General features: G+C 42.3%; 1 protein-coding gene across 1 annotated transcript; it reads left to right on the top strand.

Annotated features, from left to right (window-relative positions):
• The first annotated feature begins 2,274 nt into the window (after window positions 1-2,274).
• Window positions 2,275-14,746, top strand: LOC110528333 (synaptoporin). Its single transcript, XM_021610319.2, has 5 exons — window positions 2,275-2,573; window positions 8,344-8,468; window positions 9,701-9,899; window positions 12,312-12,503; window positions 13,157-14,746. Exons 1-5 carry the CDS (start codon window positions 2,550-2,552, stop codon window positions 13,535-13,537), a joined length of 921 nt encoding a protein of 306 aa, XP_021465994.1. The 5' UTR covers window positions 2,275-2,549; the 3' UTR covers window positions 13,538-14,746.
• Window positions 14,747-19,862: the final 5,116 nt, after the last annotated feature.

Here is a 19,862-nt window from a genome sequence, read left to right as displayed (position 1 = left end):
TGACTCTGTACTGGTACCCCCTGTATATACAGTTGAAGTCGGAAGTTTACGTACACCTTAGCCAACTACATTTAAACTCAGTTTTTCACAATTCCTGACATTTAATCCTAGTAAAAAATACCTGTCGTAGGTCAGTTAGGATCACCACTTTATTTTAAGAATATGAAATGTCAGAACAAAAATAGAGAGAATGATTTATTTCAGTTTTTATTTCTTTCATCACATTCCCAGTGGGTCAGAAGTTTGCATACACTCAATTAGTATTTGGTAGCATTGCCTTTAAATAGTTTAACTTGGGTCAAAAGTTTCAGACAGCATTCCACAAGCTTCCCACAATAAGTTGGGTGAATTTTGACCCATTCCTCCTGACAGAGCTGGTGTAACTGAGTCAGGTTTGTAGCCCTCCTTGCTTGCACACACTTTTTCAGGTCTGCCCACACATTGAGGTCAGGGCTTTGTGATGGCCAATCCAATACCTTGACTTTGTTGTCCTTAAGCCATTTTGCCATAACTTTGGAAGTATGCTTGGGGTCATTGTCCATTTGGAGACCGATTTGCGACCAAGCTTTAACTTCCTGACTGATGTCCTGAGATGTTGCTTCAATATATCCACATAATTTTAATCCCTCATGATGCCATCTATTTTGTGAAGTGCACCAGTCCCTCCTACAGCAGAGCAACCCCACAACATGATGCTGCCACCCCCGTGCTTCATGGTTGGGATGATGTTCTTCGGCTTGCAAGCCTCCCCCTTCTTCCTCCAAACGTAACGATGGTCATTATGGCCAAACAGTTCTATTTTTGTTTCATCAGACCAGATGACATTTCTCCAAAAAGTATGATCTTTGTCCCCATGTGCAGTTGCAAACTGTAGTCTGGCTTTTTTATGTCGGTTTTGGAAAAGTGGCTTCTTCCTTGCTGAACAGCCTTTCAGGTTATGTCGATATAGGGCTTGTTTAACTGTGGATATAGATACTTTTGTACCTGTTTCCTCCAGCATCTTCACAAGGTCCTTTGCTGTTGTTCTGGTATTGATTTGCACTTTTCGCACCAAAGTATGTTAATCTCTATGAGACAGAACGCATCTCCTTCCTGAGCGGTATGACAAGCTGCGTGGTCCCATGGTGTTTATACTTGCGTACTATTGTTTGTACAGATGAACGTTGTACCTTCAGGCATTTGGAAATTGCTCCCAAGGATAAACCAGACTTGTGGAGGGTCTACAATGTATTTTCTGAGGTCTTGGCTGATTTATTTTGATTTTCCCATGATGTCAAGCAAAGAGGCACTGAGTTTGAAGGTCGGCCTTGAAATACATCCACAGGTACACGTCCAATTGACTCAAATTATGTCAATTAGCCTACCAGAAGCTTCTAAAGCCATGACGTCATTTTACTGAATTTTCCAATCTGTTTAAAGGCACAGTCAACTTAGTGTATGTAAACTTCTGACCCACTAGAATTGTGATACAGTGAATCATAAGTAAAATAATCTGTCTGTAAACAATTTTTGGAAAAGTGACTTGTGTCATGCACAAGGTAGATGTCCTAACCGAATTGCCAAAACTATAGTTTGTTAACAAGAAATTTGTGGAGTGGTTGAAAAACAAGTTTTAATGACTCCAACCTAGGTGTATGTAAACTTCCGACTTCAACTGTAGCCTTACTGTTATTTTATTACTGCTCTTGAACTATTTAAATATATATATATATTTATTGTTTACTTAATTTTCTTTTAGTAAATACTTTCTTAACAATTATTTTTTCTTAAAACTGCATTGTTGGTTAAGGGCTTTCACTTTAAGGGCTACACCTGTTGTATTCGGCGCATGACAAATAACATTTGATTTGACTTCGATATGATTACCCAGTGGAAAGTATGTCTGAAGAATCTTATCATAGACACGCACTGTGTGTGTGGTGCATGGTAAACTATCTGTCTCTGTTTCTCTGGGGAATCTATCGGTGGAGATCTGCTAAGTGAATCCTCATAGTTCTGTTTATCTGTTCTCTCCCGGAGTGTCTGGTACTGTAGGTAGGTCTGTCCTCAAAGAGAGGAGCAGAACCACACAGTTATACTAGAGAGGAGCTCTGCACTACAGTACATCCTTTTCCTTACCCTACTCCCTAATGCCCACCCCAACCCCAGATAGTTCCCTTTGCTCTCTCCTCTCCTCCCTTCAGATAGCTTGTCCCCCCCACCCCCCCCCCCCCCCCCCCTTTCAGGCAACCTCCGCACTCTGTACTCTCTGTTCTCTCTGTCTCTCTCTCTGTCTCGCTCTCTGTCTCTTTCATTCTCTCTGTCTCACTCTCTCTACCTCTCTCTCTGCTCTCAGTCCTTGAACCATCTACATTAGTGACAGTGCATTAGTATGAGCTCTCTCTCTCTCTCTCTCTCTGTCTCTGCTCTTTGTCTCTCTCTTTGTCTCTCTCTCTCCCTCTCTCTGCTCTCTGTCTTTGAATCATCTACATTAGTGACAGTGCATTAGTATGAGGAGAAAGCTGCTAACACCCTTTTGTGGAGTAGAACTTGTTCGCTGTGCTTTTTAAATGTGTATGGTCATATTTGCTCCGGTAAGTAGTTGTTTCTTTCATATTTGGACTCTAGGTAAGTACATTCCTCGTTAAACCAGCATTATAATTATTTAGTTATGAAACAGGGGTGTGTTCTATAGGCTATTGAATGTGATACATGTGTTTTTAAAATACTTTATTTTTCAATTTGGTTTGTAAGGAATATTACTTATGTTTGATGGGTGAATTTTATTTACTGTTTTTCCCAGGGCAGTCCTTTGGGATGTGTGTGTGTGTGTGTGTGTGTGTGTGTGTGTGTGTGTGTGTATGTGTGTGTGTGTGTGTGTGTGTGTGTGTGTGTGTGTGTGTGTGCGTGTGTGTGTGTGTGTGTGTGTGTGTGCGTGTGTGTGTGTGTGTGTGTGTGTTTGTGCGTGCATGTATGCATGCATGCGTATGCCTGTGTGTTTGTGTGTGTGGCATGTACAGTATTCCAACAGGTTCAGTCACTCTCTGAGGCTCTGCCCACTCTCTAACCCACAGTAGGTGGCTCACTGTTTGCAGTCAGCCCATTTCTAAATTATTCAGTTGTTTCCATAATGCTGTTCTCAAGAAAATCAATCCCAAACCTTGATCATCAGTCTGCTTAATAGATATGGTGCCGAGATTAGCTTTCCTCTACCACCTCTCTCTCTCTCTCTCTCTCTCTCTCTCTCTCCCTTTCTCCCTCTCTTTCTCTCTCTTTCTCTCTCTCTCTTTCTTTCTCGCTCTCTCTGTCTTTCGCTCTCTCTTTCTTCCTCACTCCTCTCGCTCACACTCCCCTTTCTCTCTTCTCTCGCTGTGTCTCTTTCTCCCCCTCTCTCTCTCTTTCTGTTCGTCTTTTAACACTGAAACCAAAAAGCCTTTGTATTTAGACGATACTTTGTTAACAGCTGTGTTTTAGTCTAGAATTTCATGGCATGATAATGATTATAGAAGTTATAATGTGTCATTAATGATTGTAACCCTTTAGAATGCATTCTTTTACCATTTGAATATGAATGAGTGAATTAACAGGATGTTTGCAGACAACAGACGTATTCATCATTTATTTTGTAAATACATCTAATCAATGACTTTTAATTATAATTATAGCCACACACACTCAATTAGATGTGGTCTTAAACACTCTGGATCTGATCAGGTTACACAACAACTGTCTGGCTGTATGTATACCTTTTTGAAACAATCTGAGAGAAACAATCTCTCTCTCTCTCTCTCTCTCTCTCTCTCTCTCTCTCGCTCTCTCTGTCCCTGTTCCTGTCTCTGTCTCTATCTACATATACAGTGTTTCAGGATGCTGTGTATCCCCATAATTAGAATTCATGTAAACATTAGAGTTTTGAAAACATAGCTTGTTCCAAAAAAGTAATGTCTTGGAACAATTTACCCTGGGTATGGGGTAAGTTGAGCGGCGGGACAGGGTAAGTTAAGCCGCCTACACATTTCTGTACTGAATTAAATATTACCACTACCTTTTTAAACCATGTCTATTTCCTAAACATAATTCAACACAATCACTTTTTTGTCTTTTAATCATTTTAAGTAGGATTAAAAGCCCATTCATAGCCCATTCTGATTTGCTTCTAACAGTACCAAAAATTAGAACAGGTCATGGCAGAAATAGTTTTAGTTACTTAGCACCGTGGTCCTGGAATTCTCTCCTGAACATTTTAAAATGTGATGATCTAGTTTCATGGTGGAGTTAAAACATTTGATCGATGTATATATCATAGAAAAGTGAAATTGTTTTTTAGGCCAGCTGTTTTTAGTCAAGATGTTTGTGTTTTTAATGTAATATGTTTGTTGTTGTAACGCTCGTCTGTGGTGGAAGAAGGTGAGGACCAATGCGCAGCGTGGTAAGTGTCCATATTGATCATGTATTATCATGAACACAAAAACAAAATAACGAGAACGAAACGAAACAGTCCTGTACGGTGAATACACAAAAAAGATAACCATCACCCACAAATCAAGGCTGAAAACAGGCTGCCTAAGTATGGTTCTCAATCAGGGACAACGATTGACAGCTGCCTCTGATTGAGAGCCATACCAGGCCAAACACAGAAATACCAACTCATAGAAAAACAAACATAGACAACCCACCCAACTCACACCCTGACCATACTAAAATAAAGACATTTCAAAAGAACTAAGGTCAGAACGTGACAGTACTCCCCCCTAAAGGTGCGGACTCCGGCCGCAAAATCCGAACCTATAGGGGAGGGTCTGGGTCGGTGTCTGCCCGCGGTGGCGGCTCTGGTGCGGGACGTGGACCCCACTCTACCATAGTCTTTGCCCGCCTCTTTACCCGCCTCCGTGGCCTCTTTAGAGCGGCGACCCTCGCCGCCGACCTCGGACTGGGGACCCTAACAATGGGTCCTGAATGGATGGGAGATTCCGGCAGCACGGGACAGGCGGGAGACTCCGGCAGCTCCGGAGTGAAGGGCGATTCCGGCAGCTGACAGACCGGCGGCTCCGGCAGCTCCTGACTGGCGGGCGGCTCTGGCAGCTCAGGACAGATGGGCGACTTTGGCAGCTCAGCACAGGCGGGCGACTCTGGCAGCTCAGGACAGACCGGCGACTCTGGCAGCTCAGGACAGACGGAAGACTCTGGCAGCTCAGGACAGACGGGCGACTCTGGCAGCTCAGGACAGACGGGTGACTCTGGCAGCTCAGGACAGACGGGTGACTCTGGCAGCTCAGGACAGATGGGAGACTCTGGCAGCTCAGGACAGACGGGAGACTCTGGCAGCTCAGGACAGACGGGAGAACCTGTAGGGAGGAGACCGAGACAGCCTGGTGCGTGGGGCTGCCACCGGAGCGCTGGTGTGTGCCACCGGATAGACCGGACCGTGGAGGCGCACTGGAGGTCTCGAGCACCGAGCCTGCACAACTCTACCTGGCTGGATACTCCCTGTAGCCAGGCCAGTGCGGCAAGGTGGAATAGACCGCACTGGGCTGTGCTGGCAAACCGGGGACACCATGCGTAGGGGGGGTGCCATGTACCCCAGGCCCGAGGAGACACACTGGAGACCAGATGCGCTGAGCCGGCTTCATGGCACCTGGTTCGATGCCAACTCTAGCCCGGCCGATACGAGAAGCTGCTATGTAACGCATCAGGCTATGCCTGCGCACCAGGGACACCATGCGCCTCACGGCATAACACGGTGCCTGCCCGGTCCACCTCTCTCCACGGTAAGCACGGGGAGTTGGCTCAGGTCTCTGATTGAGAGCCATACCAGGCCAAACACAGAAATACCAACTCAAAGAAAAACAAACATAGACAACCCACCCAACTCACGACCTGATCATACTAAAACAAAGACATAACAAAAGAACTAAGGTCAGAACGTGACAGTTGTACTGTGTGTGTGTTTATAGTTTTGTTTAATGTTGTGTTAGTTTATGTAAGTTGTTTTGTCTGAAATGTTGTTCCCTCTGCTGCTATTGGACCAGGTCTCTCTTGGAAAATAGATATTATCTCAATGAGAAAAAACCTGTATAAATAAAGGTAAAATAAAAAAATAAAAAAAATACATATAAAAGTATATTTTAACACAGGGTTAAAATTAGAACTTCTTAGGGTTAGGCGTCCCGTTAACGGGACAGTTGTAAATCATGCAGCGCCTTGTGTCACCATCGCAGATTTTAGAGAAACAACAAATGTCGGTACACATAAGTGTCTTATATCGGCTGAAAGCTTAAATTCTTGTTAATATAACTGCACTGTCCAATTTACAGTAGCTATAAATGCCATGCTATTGTTTGAGGAGAGCTCCTAACAACAAAACACTTTTTTCACAGTGATGGGTTTGATAAATTCACCTCTGAAGGTGAAATGTGTACTTACATTCTGAAATCTTGCTCTGATTTATCATCCAAAGGGTTCCAGGGATAACATGAGTGTAGTTTTGTTAGATAAAATCATTTTTCATATCCTAAAAAGGTCCATATAGCATGTACGATCGATTTTGTATTTCCACTCATTCAATTTGCAAAGAAAGGAATCTGTGCAAATCTAACCCTAAACGTTTTTTCAACCAGTCAAATTATAGTCATATTTATTCCTCAGAGATCCTAGAACGTTACCAGACTTCATTATATAATTAGGGGTGTAGTATATCCTATAGGACACCAAATTTGGTCAAAGAGCGACGCCTTCATGGCACGCAGATGACGCAGGCGATCTTCACTTGATTGATTGTAACTTTGTCAAATTGCACCAATCGGGGTAAAACAAAGCTAGCTAGATAACCAATGAGCTGGGCTTTATGAGAGTATCTGGAAACCCCATATTTGTTGCAAAATGTAGCTTGTGCGACAGCAAGCCTTTTCCTTTTGGACAAAATGTATAAGAATATGGAGAGTTATAAAGTTTTGAAAACTGGGTGTTTTGCAAATGTTGAACTTATAAGATGACTACTAATACTGGAAAAGCTACATCAAAGTCCAAGGATACAGATTTCACAATATTTTTGCAGTAAAATGTAATGTGAATGTAAATGTCTCATTCACGATTTGCCCAAATGTACCTGGGTGATTTCACACTAAATGTCATGTAGTTTGCTCATACTTCAAGTTATCCATCTGGAACTTTGCACATACACTGCTGCCATCCTGTGGACATCATCGGAATTAGAACCAGAGTGATGGCTCAATGTAGGTCCTTTCTGTTCCATTTCAAAGATGGAAGTAGAAAAACAAACGGTTGTTTTTTTCTTTGTATTTTCTTCCACCAGATCTATTGTGTTACATTCTCCTACATTCAATTCACTTTTCCACAAACTTCAAAGTGATTCCTTTCAAACGGTACCAAGAATATGCATTTCCTTGCTTCAGGTCCTGAGCTACAGGCAGTTAGATTTGGGTATGTCATTTTAGGCGAAAATTGAAAAAAAGGGGGCTATCACTAAAACACCTAACAAACACTTTGTAACACAGTCCCTGTTGTTGCCTCATATCCCAGCGATAATGCTTTGCATTACGCCTGGGAATAAAACACTTCAATTTGCTCAACTGACCCCAAGGCAAACATTTTCACTATATTAGCCCAGACAGCTACAAGGCTGCACTTTCATGCTAGGTGTAGGACCTCCTATTGAAGCTTATAGAGACCCCAACTGATGTAGAACAATCTTACAATTATTGACTTTGACTTAGGTACAACTATCATGAAACATCTAATACAATACGTTTATTTATTTTGTTGAAAATCAGTTTTTTGGACCTAATTGCCTACCACTTTTTCCATGTAGTTTCCACTCACATGACCTCTTCCTAAATATTTGGTCAAACAATTAATTTTCTGTATGGTTTCCTTGAAACAAGGCTGGCTCAACTTACTCTTTTGGCTCAATTTACCACACTCTCCACTACTGGCAAGAGCAGTTTGTTTTTGATTTTAGGATCCATCAACAGTCCCATGCTCATTCCACCATATATCCACACCATATATCCACACCATATATCCACACCAAAAATCATATATTATACACATGACAACTTTCCCAAAGGCAGCATCTGTCAGGGTGTTGATATAGACGCTGCATTGGGGCTCATTAGGTCCAGCTGTTGCTCTAGCAGTTTTGTAAAGGACCAGACACGAAAGGAGGGACCAGGAGCAACTATTAACTGCATTCCAAAGGCACCCTATTCCCTGTGTAGTGCACTACTTTTTACTTTTGGTGAAAATTAGCTAGCCAACTATATAGGGAATAGGGTATCATTTGGAACACAGTCGATGTCTAGCATGCTCAATGAGTAGGAGTTTAATAATATATTTATTTTCCAGATCTTTGCCGTCTGTGCATTTGCAACATGTGGAGGGTACTCTGGTCACCTGCGGGTTAGAGTGGAATGTCTGGACAAGAGCCAGAGCAACCTTAGCATCACAGTAAACTTTGCCTATCCCTTCAGGTAATACATGCTGTTATTTGCAACAATTTGCAAACTGGAGCAAAAGGATCATGTCATTGTCACATGTCACATGCATGGGTATATCACGTTGAGAGACAAGTAACATTATCCAGATAAACACTCCACAACACTTCACTAAGTAACTCTGTATTGTAATCTACTGTGCATGTGGGGATATAGCCTTGGTGAGACAATGACAGTGTTGTCCATCTGTAAATGTGTTTTGACAGATAGGGTGGAGGTGTGGAGACAGAGTTTGATTTTCCGTCTATAAAATAAAAATTATGATTGAAAGATGATGGAATATGGAGCTGTAGCTGTCAGACAGACAATTGTGTCTGATCCCCAGAAATCATTCATTTGTTTCCACAATCAGTATCTCACATGTATCTACTTGCTTCTTTGAAGACCTTAAACCTTTCAGCTCAGGTTTAGAGTAATGTGAAAAGACTCTTGATGATCAGGGGAGAGATTCATAATGGAGACTCCTGAGCATCATACAGTGATTCTAAGGAATACATATACCTCTACCTCTCTCTCTCTCTCTCTCTCTCTCTCTCTCTTGTCTCTCTGTCTCTCGTCTCTCTGTCTCTCGTCTCTCCTCTCTGTCTCTCTGAAGATCGCAGGTTCATTCAGATCAGTGGGAGGAACTTATTTCACTCAGTTTAACAATCGCTACCTTTAAAGCCTGTCAGATTCCATTCGTGATGGAAGGGTTCCTTACCAAGACAGACTTTTGTTCTTTCAAATATATATATTTTTTGTATTTTTTTTAATGAAGCAAGAAGCAGCAGGGTCTATCTCTACTTTCTGTAAATTATTGTGTGTTCAAACACTCTGCTCATACCTTACTTTTACCTGGACATACCCTAACATTATGCAGGACTTTGTTATTTTATAGGTCAGATGGCATAACTGCAGGTCTCTCTTGTAAACACAATGTGATCTCAATGACTAACCTGTATAATTAAAGGTCAAATAAAATAAATGGAAACTAATATAACAGGTGATTAGGATTCTAACACATTGAGCGTTGATGAGAGACATTTCACTGACAACATAGCTACAGCAAGACATCTGTCTTCATGTAGCTGTTTTTACTATGATAATGACTTGCATGATGATGGTCATGACATTCTCCACCTCATTCTCACCCACCTGTGAACAGAGCCTCACTCTTCTCAATAAAAGGCTCTAACTGTGACCATGTCCTTGTTCCTGTCATCTGATAGGTTACAGCAGGTCCATTTCCAGCCCACGCTGTGTGAGAGGAACAGACAGGAGAGCATCTTCCTAGTCGGAGACTATTCCTCCTCAGCTCAGTTTTTTGTGACCGTGGCTGTCTTTGCCTTCTTCTATTCCCTGATGGCCACCGTAGTGTACATCTACTACCAGAACAAGTATCGCGAGGGTAACAGAGGACCGTTGGTGGTGAGTTGATTTGTATAATGTATGTACCTATTAATTGAGATAAATTGAATTAAATAATTTACAAGGCAGTGGTAGCTTAACATATAGAGAAATGTGTTTCACAAGATTATTACCTGAAAGGTGTGGTATATTGTGGCATTTTATCAATTGCAGTTAGCTTTACGTTGTTGTTAATCCTGCTAATGACATACCCAAATCTAACTGCCTGTAGCTCAGGACCTGAAGCAAGGATTTGCATATTCTTGATACTTGTCACAACTCTGACCGAAGGTGGCTCCCCTTCCCGTTCGGGTGGCGCTCGGCGGTTGTCGTCGCCGGCCTACTAGCTGCCACTGATTATTTCCTCCCCCTCCTTATGTGTTTATTGAGTGCACCTGTTTTGAGTTGGGTATAATTAGTGAGGCTTTATTAGTCAGCCGGCCCGCCTGGTTCTGTGTGCGGGATTAATTATTGTGACCTTCTGTTTTGTATAAACTTGTGTGCACGTCTGTGGGTTACGTGTTTTTCCCATTTCGTGGGTTTTTGCTGGACAGTTTAAGTCCCCCTGTTTGGGGCGTTTGTGTTGTTATACGCCCTGTGTTTTCGTGGGGTTGGCTTATGTTCGCCGTTTTTTGTGCATTAAAGTAGCACTCCCCTGAACTCTCTGCTTCCTGCGCCTGACTTCTCACCCACTACACTCAGAACGTTACAATACTGTCACGTGTGCTCCCTCGCTGGCCTCTTGATCACCAGGCTGCTCGTTATGGTGCACACCTGTCACCAGCGTTATGTGCATCTGTGCATAATGGCACTCACCTGGACTCCATCACCTCCTTGATTACCTGCCCTTTATAAGTCACTCCCTTTGGTTTCTTCCCCGGTCGTCATTGTTTATGTATAAAGTTGGTGCGCTCTTCATGTTTCTTGTTTTGTTTGTTTATTTATAAAATGTATTCACTCCCTGAACTTGCTTCCCGACTCTCAGCGTACATCGTTACAGAACGACAACTCAACAAAGGGAAGCATCAGGGAGTGTTTTTTTTGTGTTGGAGGTGATGTCGGGTCCGGGTGTTGAAGCCGGAGCTACCTGGGAGGCCTCAGCGGGTTTGTAGGCTCCAATGCCTCAGCTGGGTGAACAGGTTCCCGTGTCTCGACCGAGGCAACCAGGGAGGTTTCAGCCGGCTCATCAGGCTCTCACTCCTCAGCCGGTTCGTCAGGTTTCTGCGCCTCAGCAGCGGTGACCAGTCCGCCCCTGATCCCCGGGATTGTCATCTTGGTTGGCCTGCGACTGGAGCCGCGCATTGGGGAGGGGGTACTGTCCCGTGTGCTCCCTCTCCAGCCTCTAGGTCACCAGGCTGCTCGTTATGGCGCACACCTGTCACCAGCGTTATGTGCATCTGTGCATAATGACACTCACCTGGACTCCATCACCTCCTTGATTACCTGCCCTTTATATGTCACTCCCTTTGGTTTCTTCCCCGGTCGTCATTGTTTATGTTTCTGTATTATGTTGGTGCGCTGTTCGTGTTTCTTGTTGTGTTCATTTATTTTATTTATTTACTCATTCCCTTATTCCCTTAACTTGCTTCCCGACGATCAGCGTACATCGTTACATATACCATTTGAAAGGAAACACTTTGCAGTTTTTGGAAATGTATTTTATTTATTTTAATTGTATTTCACCTTTATTTAACCAGGTAGGCTAGTTGAGAACAAATTATCATTTGCAACTGCGACCTGGCCAAGATAAAGCGTAGCAATTTGACACATACAACAACACAGAGTTACACATGGAATAAACAAAACATACAGTCAATAATACAGTAATGTGAAATGTGAAATGAATGTAGGAGAATACAACACATTAGATCTGGTAAAAGATAATACAAAGAAAAACCATGCATTTTTGTACCATCGTCTTTAAAATGCAAGAGAAAGGCGATAATGTATTATTCCAGCCCAGGCACAATTTAGATTTTGGCCACTAGATGGAAGCAGTGTATGTACAACGTTTTAGACTGATCCAATGAGCCATTGCATTTCTGTTCAACATTTTGTATGAAGACTGCCCAAATGTGCCTAATTGGTTTATTAAAAGCTTTACAAGTTCATAACTGTGCAATCTCCTCAAACAATAGCATGGTATTATTTCACTGTAAAAGCTACTATAATTTGAACAGTGCAGTTAAATTAACAATCATTTAATATTTCTGTCAATACCAGATATGTCTATGTTTTGGTAAATTTTCTTGTTACTTACAACCTCACGCTAAATACATTAGCCAACGTTAGCAACCAACCCTAGGGGGACCCACCAATCCTGTAGAGGTTAAACCTCATTTATAACGTCACCCTATCATGTTTTTCATACCTCAACTCTCACGGTCGAATTGAATCTGATAATAACCTTCTCCATTTCTCCCTGCTAAACAGGACTTTGTAGTGACCGTGCTGTTCGCCTTCATGTGGTTGGTGAGTTCCTGTGCTTGGGCCAAATCTCTGTCTGATATAAAGTCAGCCACTGATCCCACCCAGGTCCTCCTGCTCATCTCTGCCTGCAGATACCCGGCCAACCGGTGTTCAGCTTCCCACCACCCAGTCTGGTCTGAGCTCAACACGTCTGTGGTGAGTCATTGGTGACATCCATAATGGCACCCTATTTTCCATAAAGTGCACTACCTTTGACCAGACCACTATGGGCCCTAGTCAAAAGTAGTGCACTATATAGGGAACATGGTGCAATTTGGGACATAACCCTTAAGCATGAAACACCAATGCTGATCAATGTCAGCTCCATTGTCTTCAGACAGGTGGTGTTAACTCCTACGCAATGCTTCAAACGATTGTTGACGACGATGTTTGAAATTATGTGCACAGCAACAAAAATTCTTAGCAACCATTTGTTTTATGTCAATAACATTATCTGATTCTGAATCTGACAGTTTGATGTTTAGACCCAAACTCTAAATGCATTTTTCATCATGAGTCTTGTTCTAGAGGCAGCTCTCTAGAGTGGTCACTAGCTGGCACAGCCATAAATTCATCAAATCTGAATGTAAACCTAACCCTAACCTTAAAAATCACTACTAACCCTAACGCCCAACCCTAACCTTAAATGAAGACCAAAAAGCTCATTTTTGTTTTCATACATTTTTACAATATACACAATTTTGACTTTGCAGCTGGCCTATCTAAGGTGAAATCTGTCTCAGTTTTGACTCCAGGACAAGAAATGTCAACATGCACTCTAAATATCCTCGTTCTGTACTTTTATACAGGTTTTTGGTTTTGTAAACTTTATCCTCTGGACCGGCAACATCTGGTTTGTCTTCAAAGAGACAGGCTGGTACAAGACTGGCCAGAGGTACCCAATGAGAAGCGCCTCTGGGAGACGGGCCAATGGGATGAGCCAACGGCTCTACAGCCAAAGCAGTTTCGAACAATCAGGGGACAGCTTCTATCAACATCCATGCAGGCAGGCTAGTTTTGATCAATCACGGGAGAGCTTTGGCCAGCAGCACTACAGCCAAGGTAGCTTCAACCAATCAATAGGGAGCTTCCGCTTGCCACAGACCCGTCTAGGACAGCCAATCATCATTAGTCAGGGAGATGTCACCTCTAAAGGGCTTAATCCTATCATATTTGTCAATGATATTTAGATCACATTTCATATATATATTCCCCTCATCTACTTACCCTTACAAACTTAACTAGATCTGAAAATACTTTTGTATATTGATACCTAACCATAAGCAGGGTTGGGTATGTTACTGTCTAAGTGAAATCCGTTGCAGTTACTAGTTATCTGTCTTAAAATTGTAATCAGTAACATTACTTTTGGATTGCCCAAATTCAGTAACGTTATCTGATTACCTTCAGTTACTTTTGGATTACTCTGCCATTAAGAGGCATTTGAAGAAAACAAAAAGGATCCATCAAACGCATTTGGTGTGTCATCATAGGGGTCTCTGACTTGTGGTCAGACTCGCTCAGGTGGAACAAACTTAATTGAATGTCATTGAGAAACAGAAAGGTGTCATAATGTATTTTCTTCTCAAACATCCTTTCTGAATTTAAAAGTAGCCTAAAGCAAAAAGTAATCATCTATTTTTTCAAAAGTATCTCGAACCTGATTACAATATTTTTGCTGGTAACATAACTGATTGCAGTTAAATTTTTTTGTGATCAGATGACATGTAGCTGATTACATTTGACCATGAGGTATAGGTCACCACTCCCATGTAGATTTCCAAACATGAAGTTTGCGAGGGCATGTGGATGAAGTTAAAATATCTACAGGGGTGGACTGTAAGAGAGAAAGATGACAAGAAGAAGGCATACTGAAGGGGAAGGAAGGATTTAGCAAGTTAATTTTTAAGAGGACATCGGAGTAGACTGGAAAATGTATCAGAAATGGAAATAAACTGAGAGAAGACTGTGTGAATAGTGTGAATGTGAGTGGTTTGGCTCCGCTCACATTCATGTACATTATTGTACAACCTTGAGCAAGGTACTTAACCCTAGTTCCTCTGGATGAGTGTCTGTAAAATGATTGATATTTTAATGACAAATTGTTTCATGCTTCAGTAAGTTTGTGCTGTTGAATTGAAAGCTGTGGACATACGTTTGTGAACCGTCTGTTAAATATACTCTAATTATACCTCATCTGATGTTCAAATGGTTGCAGTGAGGTTGATTGGTGGTGACTGTGCTCTGCTGATAGTGTCATGCAGTGATGCTCCACAGTGAGTCGTTCCACACATTTTGTATACGTGTTGTAATTTCTCAATGGTTTTAAAGTGATGGTGATATTTCACAGGGATCTAAATAATACTGACATTTGAAGATGCACAAATAAAGCCTTACATTCGCATTGTCCAAGTGGTGTGCCTCTGTGCGAATACTGTATGTTCTTAAAATGGAAGCCTTTTGAAACTAAAGTCAAACCAGTCTGCCTGTCTCTATATAGCAACCACAGGACAGTGCATCAACACATCCATGCCCAGAGAAAGAGCAGCAGGTCCAATAAGGTTGATCTGACATTCCAAAGACATCAACACTTACTGCTCAACTGTAACTCTGTGCTTTGAATACAGTTTATATCACACAGGTGAAAGGTGCTCTGATATCCTGCTAAGTACTGTCACAGTGATCAGATCAGATCCACCTGAGAGCTGTTACCATGGTGATGCAGATATGGGAGGTGAGAGTTGGTATCCTCTCCTGCTCCAGAGGGAGTTGAGGTACCGTACTAGCCCCACTAATCTGTAACAAGACCAATAAGATTCAGCTATGCCTCTTTTCCATGGCAGACTCATGTGGGCAATTTGGGATGGAACAGGGGAAGGAGAGAGAGAGAAAGCGAGAAAATGAAAGAGAGAGAGCATATGAACAGAGATATAAGTAACAGAAAAAGGAGAGGGAGAAGATGGCAGAAAAAACATTGATAAGAAAAATAATGTGTGTGAGTAAGTGTGAATGTCTAGTTTGTTTTGAGCAGAATGCTAACGGCACCTGCCCGCTCCCCTAGATAACATTCATGCATAACCGATTTAGTTCTGTGGCTAGTCAAGTGTGTAGAAAGGCTGTCTGTCACGGATAGCTAGGGGTGGTGGGTGTGTAGTCAGGCGCAGAGAGCACTGCTTCCAATGCATATGTTTATTAAGCTGGGTCTAGCCAACAACCAGGCAAAATAAACAGGTATGTCACCAAAACCAGGGAAAATAAACAGGTATGTCACCAAAACCAGGGAAAATAACAGACAGCAAAATACGTATAAGAAAAACAATTTCACTACTGACAGTGAGAATAAGCCCACACAAAAGCAGGCGGGCCTGGATGTTTAAATAGGCCATAATTAATAACAAATAAGTAACAGGTGAAAACAATCAAGATAAAACTAACAGAAAAGAAAAAGGAATCGGTGGCAGCTAGTAGACCGGTGACGACGACCGCCGAGCGCCGCCCAAACAGGGAGAGTGTCCACCTTCGGTGGAAGTCGTGACACTGTCAGAGTAATGGCTCAAACAGGCACAGACACAAGGGCCCATGGGGCCTACCTCACTGGCTCAGGGACTCTATTCTAATCCTTTGAATGCAGGTATTTTAATGGCATCCAAGTCTGCTCACATCACAAAACATGGATTATCTTCCATGCTAATACATGAGAGCATCTTGGCTGAGTGTTCTAGGTTTGTTCTGTTCACCTACAGTAGCTAATGTGCTGCAGCTGGTGCTGCAATATCATATCTCTGCAATATCAGTGATAAAATGTTCTTCAAAAGCCATAAAGATGATGACATGACAAAAACTACATTTTTATTCCAGATGAAGTGCTAATGGTGGAATTTAGCACAAAAAAAAGAAGGTTTTCATCAGTTCTGTCCCCATAATTTAGACCAATTGGGAAACAAGCTTTTATATTATTTTAGCATAATTCAATTCAGCAGGCTCCATAGGAGCAAGCTAATGGAATGAGGAATACAACTAAGACAACACCATGATAAAATGCCAAACGCGGATGAATAGCTGGGATGTAAAAGACATGAGAAGAGACAAGAACAGAAGAAAAGAGAAGAGAGAGCATGGACGGACATTGCCCAAGGAAAGCATGTTTAATAACGAGGCACAAGGGATGTAATTAAGTTTCTGTGGGTTGCATGGCCCTTTTCTGTGTGTGAGCAGCCGTTAAACACAGAGTAGAGAGAGGCAGTGTTTCTCTGGATGAGTCCCAATGGCACCCTATTCCCTATATTGTGCATTACTTTTGACCACGGCCGTATAGGAAATAGAGTGCCATTTGGGATGTATCCTCTGTGTGTTTGGCCAAACCTCCAGAGATGCTAGCTAAACGTTAGCAGCAGGTGTCCAGGACACAGAAAGACAGTAGGATGGAAATTGCAGTGAAGGTACAGTATAAGAATTAAGATCAGGTTATCAGCTGGAAATCAAGGGTTACATTGAGTATGCACATGCCAAGGCTGTGTGGAGGGCAGGGGATGGGGAGGGGGTTGGAGAGATGGAGAGGGGGTTGGAGAGATGGGGAGGGGGTTGGAGAGATGGGGAGGGGGTTGGAGAGGGAGGATCAGTCAGCGTCTTGATCACAACACATTATTTATTATGCAACATTGCATTTCAACATGCACTTAGAATGTTTTTGTTTCTGCAGTAATTTACTAATTGTCTCATCTCACTATGCATTTAAAACACATCTCTAAGCACATCATAAATATACAAAACACCTCCAAATACAATTGTAAAAGCTTAGATCTTCATTAAATTAAGGGCTCTATTTTAACAAACTAACGCAAAGGTAAATCTTAGCGCTGGCGGTAGCGCTATAGGTTGGAGGCTGTGTAAGAAATATATTTGCTATTTACACAGTGGGAATTATGAGCACAATAGCTGACGGTGGCGTGAAAGGGCTGGTTTTTGATTAAGTTGTAGGTGTGACAAAGGCTTGACAATTCACTGGCCAATCAATGTGTTCAATGGCTACTATGTGCGGTTGTCTCAAGTTGTGTAGGTTATTGACAGTCTTTGCATTGTCAACTCCAATTCGGCTGGGGGGTACGGAATACTCTTCCTAGTCCATTGTATAATAATACCATTTATTAAACAGCATAGACTACAGTAACAAATAATAGGAATTATATAATACCTCCAGTTTTTGCTAAACATGTTTGGAGTGCTGGCAGTCAACATTATTGTACTTGGCTTCCATAAGCATACTGTATAAGCTTTACACATTGCACTTCTCCTGAAATAAAAACTACTAGGCTCCCCGTAAATGTATTGTCGGCCTATGTGTGAAGCTCGCTCCCAATAAGCAAGATATAGGCCTATCCAGCCACATGCACAGATAGGGGTCTACCTGTGCCTGAGCACCTGTCCCTTTGCCCTACCACTCGCCAAGATAACTTTTTTTTGTTGTTGTTCCGAACCCGCTGCCCCCAAGTTGTGGCGATGTCGTCAAGTTTACCAACCAACCCCCCCACCCTTACCCCGTCCATTGGTCTGCCCTGCACTGAGCGCACTCATGCATGGCTTGAAATGCGATCAACGGTTGAGTGTGTGTAGCAAGCTACCTATATTTACAGCATCAATATTTGGTCTGGTTGGCCCATATCCTACGCCCAGCAACACTTCATCATTTATTCAATCATTTTGAGCACCTGCCCCTTGCAAGGTTTGTGCACAGCCCTGGGCCTGTCCACTGTTGATAATGTAGTGACCCTAACCCAACACCTAACAACCTCTTGCCTGAACGATTAAGATGTTGGCATGACAGTCACTGGACCTGGGTTTGAGTCCCAGTCTGGGACACCCCCTGAAAATGCTACAATATGGCATTATAAGGCTGAATTCATTAAATATGTTTGGAGGAGCATGTCTTTGGTAACTGGATGAATGGGGATGGATACAAGTCAAATTAAGTGTGCAGGTCGGCCTATGTGAATTGTGATTCATGCATGACTAAAAAAGCCTCACTAGTGGACCATTTAGAAACCTTTTATGCATAGGCTACTTGACTAATAAAAAAGACACCCAACACCAGCCTTCGTTGTGAAAGGGTAAGAGTAGCCTACGGAGGGCTTGGTTTTTAATCAAATGGAACAGAAAACAAGCAATTGTTACAAAAATAACTTAAATGTTTCTAAATACAAAGGTTACCGGCATCATCTAATCTCTCCTTCCATAATGGACACATGATGTAGCCTTCATGTTCTGTTTTTTTAATGACCCCAAAATAATAACAGGAGCTAGTTAAAACAATGTACGATACATAGACAAAAAGAGGATGTCCGCTCACTGAATTGCCGCTCCCAAACTTGATCTTTTAAACAAAGCTTTGGCGATTAAGATTTATTTCAAAGCATTCTCTCACGAGCAAAACCCTTTATTGATTGGCTTGGAAACTTGGGGACTGGTTTGGGCACTTAGCACCAGCAGAAAATAGAGCCCTAAATATTCCAGAAAAAAATGTATTGAGACAGCCCACATCCACAGTGTTACTCCAGCCTACAGGGAGAGCCAGACAGACACCTTAAGAAGACTTTCCATGACTATACTCCTTCAGTGGCTTTCAAGATCCCTCATCCCTGAGAACTTTTCCCTCAACCAACATACAGTAGATGGTTCTTATTAGTGCCACATTCAGGGTTACTCTGTAGCCTGTAGATGTTACAAGCCACCTTTAAAACACGTGTGCTGCTTTCAAGATCCCTCAACCCTCACACCTTTCCCACAACCTACAGAGATGGTTCCTATCAGTAGCCAGCAGAGGGTACAAGCCGTCTTTAAAAAATGTTTGCTGCTTTCAAGGTCCCTCATTCCTTACACCAGTGGTTCTCAATCCTGGTCCTGGGAACCCAAAGGGATGCACATTTTAGTTTTTGCCCTAACACTACACACCTGATTCAGATCATCAACGACTTTTGATCATTTGAATCAGGTGTGTAGTGCTAGGGCAAAAAACAAAAATGTGCATCCCTTTGGGTTCCCACAACATACATAGATAGTTTCTTTCAGTAGCCAGCAGGGGGTGCAAGCCACCTTTAAAATAAGTGTTCTGCTTTCAATATCCCTCATCCCTCACACATGTATCACAACCTACATAGATGGTTCCTATCAGTAGCCAGCAGGGAGTGCATGCCACCTTTAAAAAACAAGTATTGCTTTCAAGATCCATACACCATTACAAACCCAAACAGTATGGAGGCAGGTTGGTTTTACCTGTAGAAGCCTGTAGGGGTATTAACCACCTCTCAGAGACATACAGCCCCTTCAGAAAGTATTCATATCCCTTGACTTATTCCACATTTTGTTGAGTTAAAGCCTCAATACAAAATTGATAAAATTTATTTTTTTCTCACCCATCTACACACAATACCCTATAATGACTGGGGCTCCCGTGTGGCGTGGTGGTCTGAGGCACTGCATCTCAGTGCTAGAGGCAGCACTACAGACACCCTGGTTTGAATC

Source organism: Oncorhynchus mykiss, chromosome 7, assembly GCF_013265735.2.
Source record: "Oncorhynchus mykiss isolate Arlee chromosome 7, USDA_OmykA_1.1, whole genome shotgun sequence".
In the NCBI taxonomy this organism is placed as follows: domain Eukaryota; kingdom Metazoa; phylum Chordata; class Actinopteri; order Salmoniformes; family Salmonidae; genus Oncorhynchus; species Oncorhynchus mykiss.
This window is presented reverse-complemented; position numbering and strand designations above follow the sequence as displayed.

Coding starts and splice junctions, on each gene's coding strand:
- LOC110528333 (XM_021610319.2), top strand. CDS start 2,550: ATGTGTATGGTCATATTTGCTCCG. Junction 2,574..8,343: donor GTATGGTCATATTTGCTCCG/GTAAGTAGTTGT, acceptor TTTATTTTCCAG/ATCTTTGCCGTCTGTGCATT. Junction 9,900..12,311: donor GTAACAGAGGACCGTTGGTG/GTGAGTTGATTT, acceptor CCTGCTAAACAG/GACTTTGTAGTGACCGTGCT.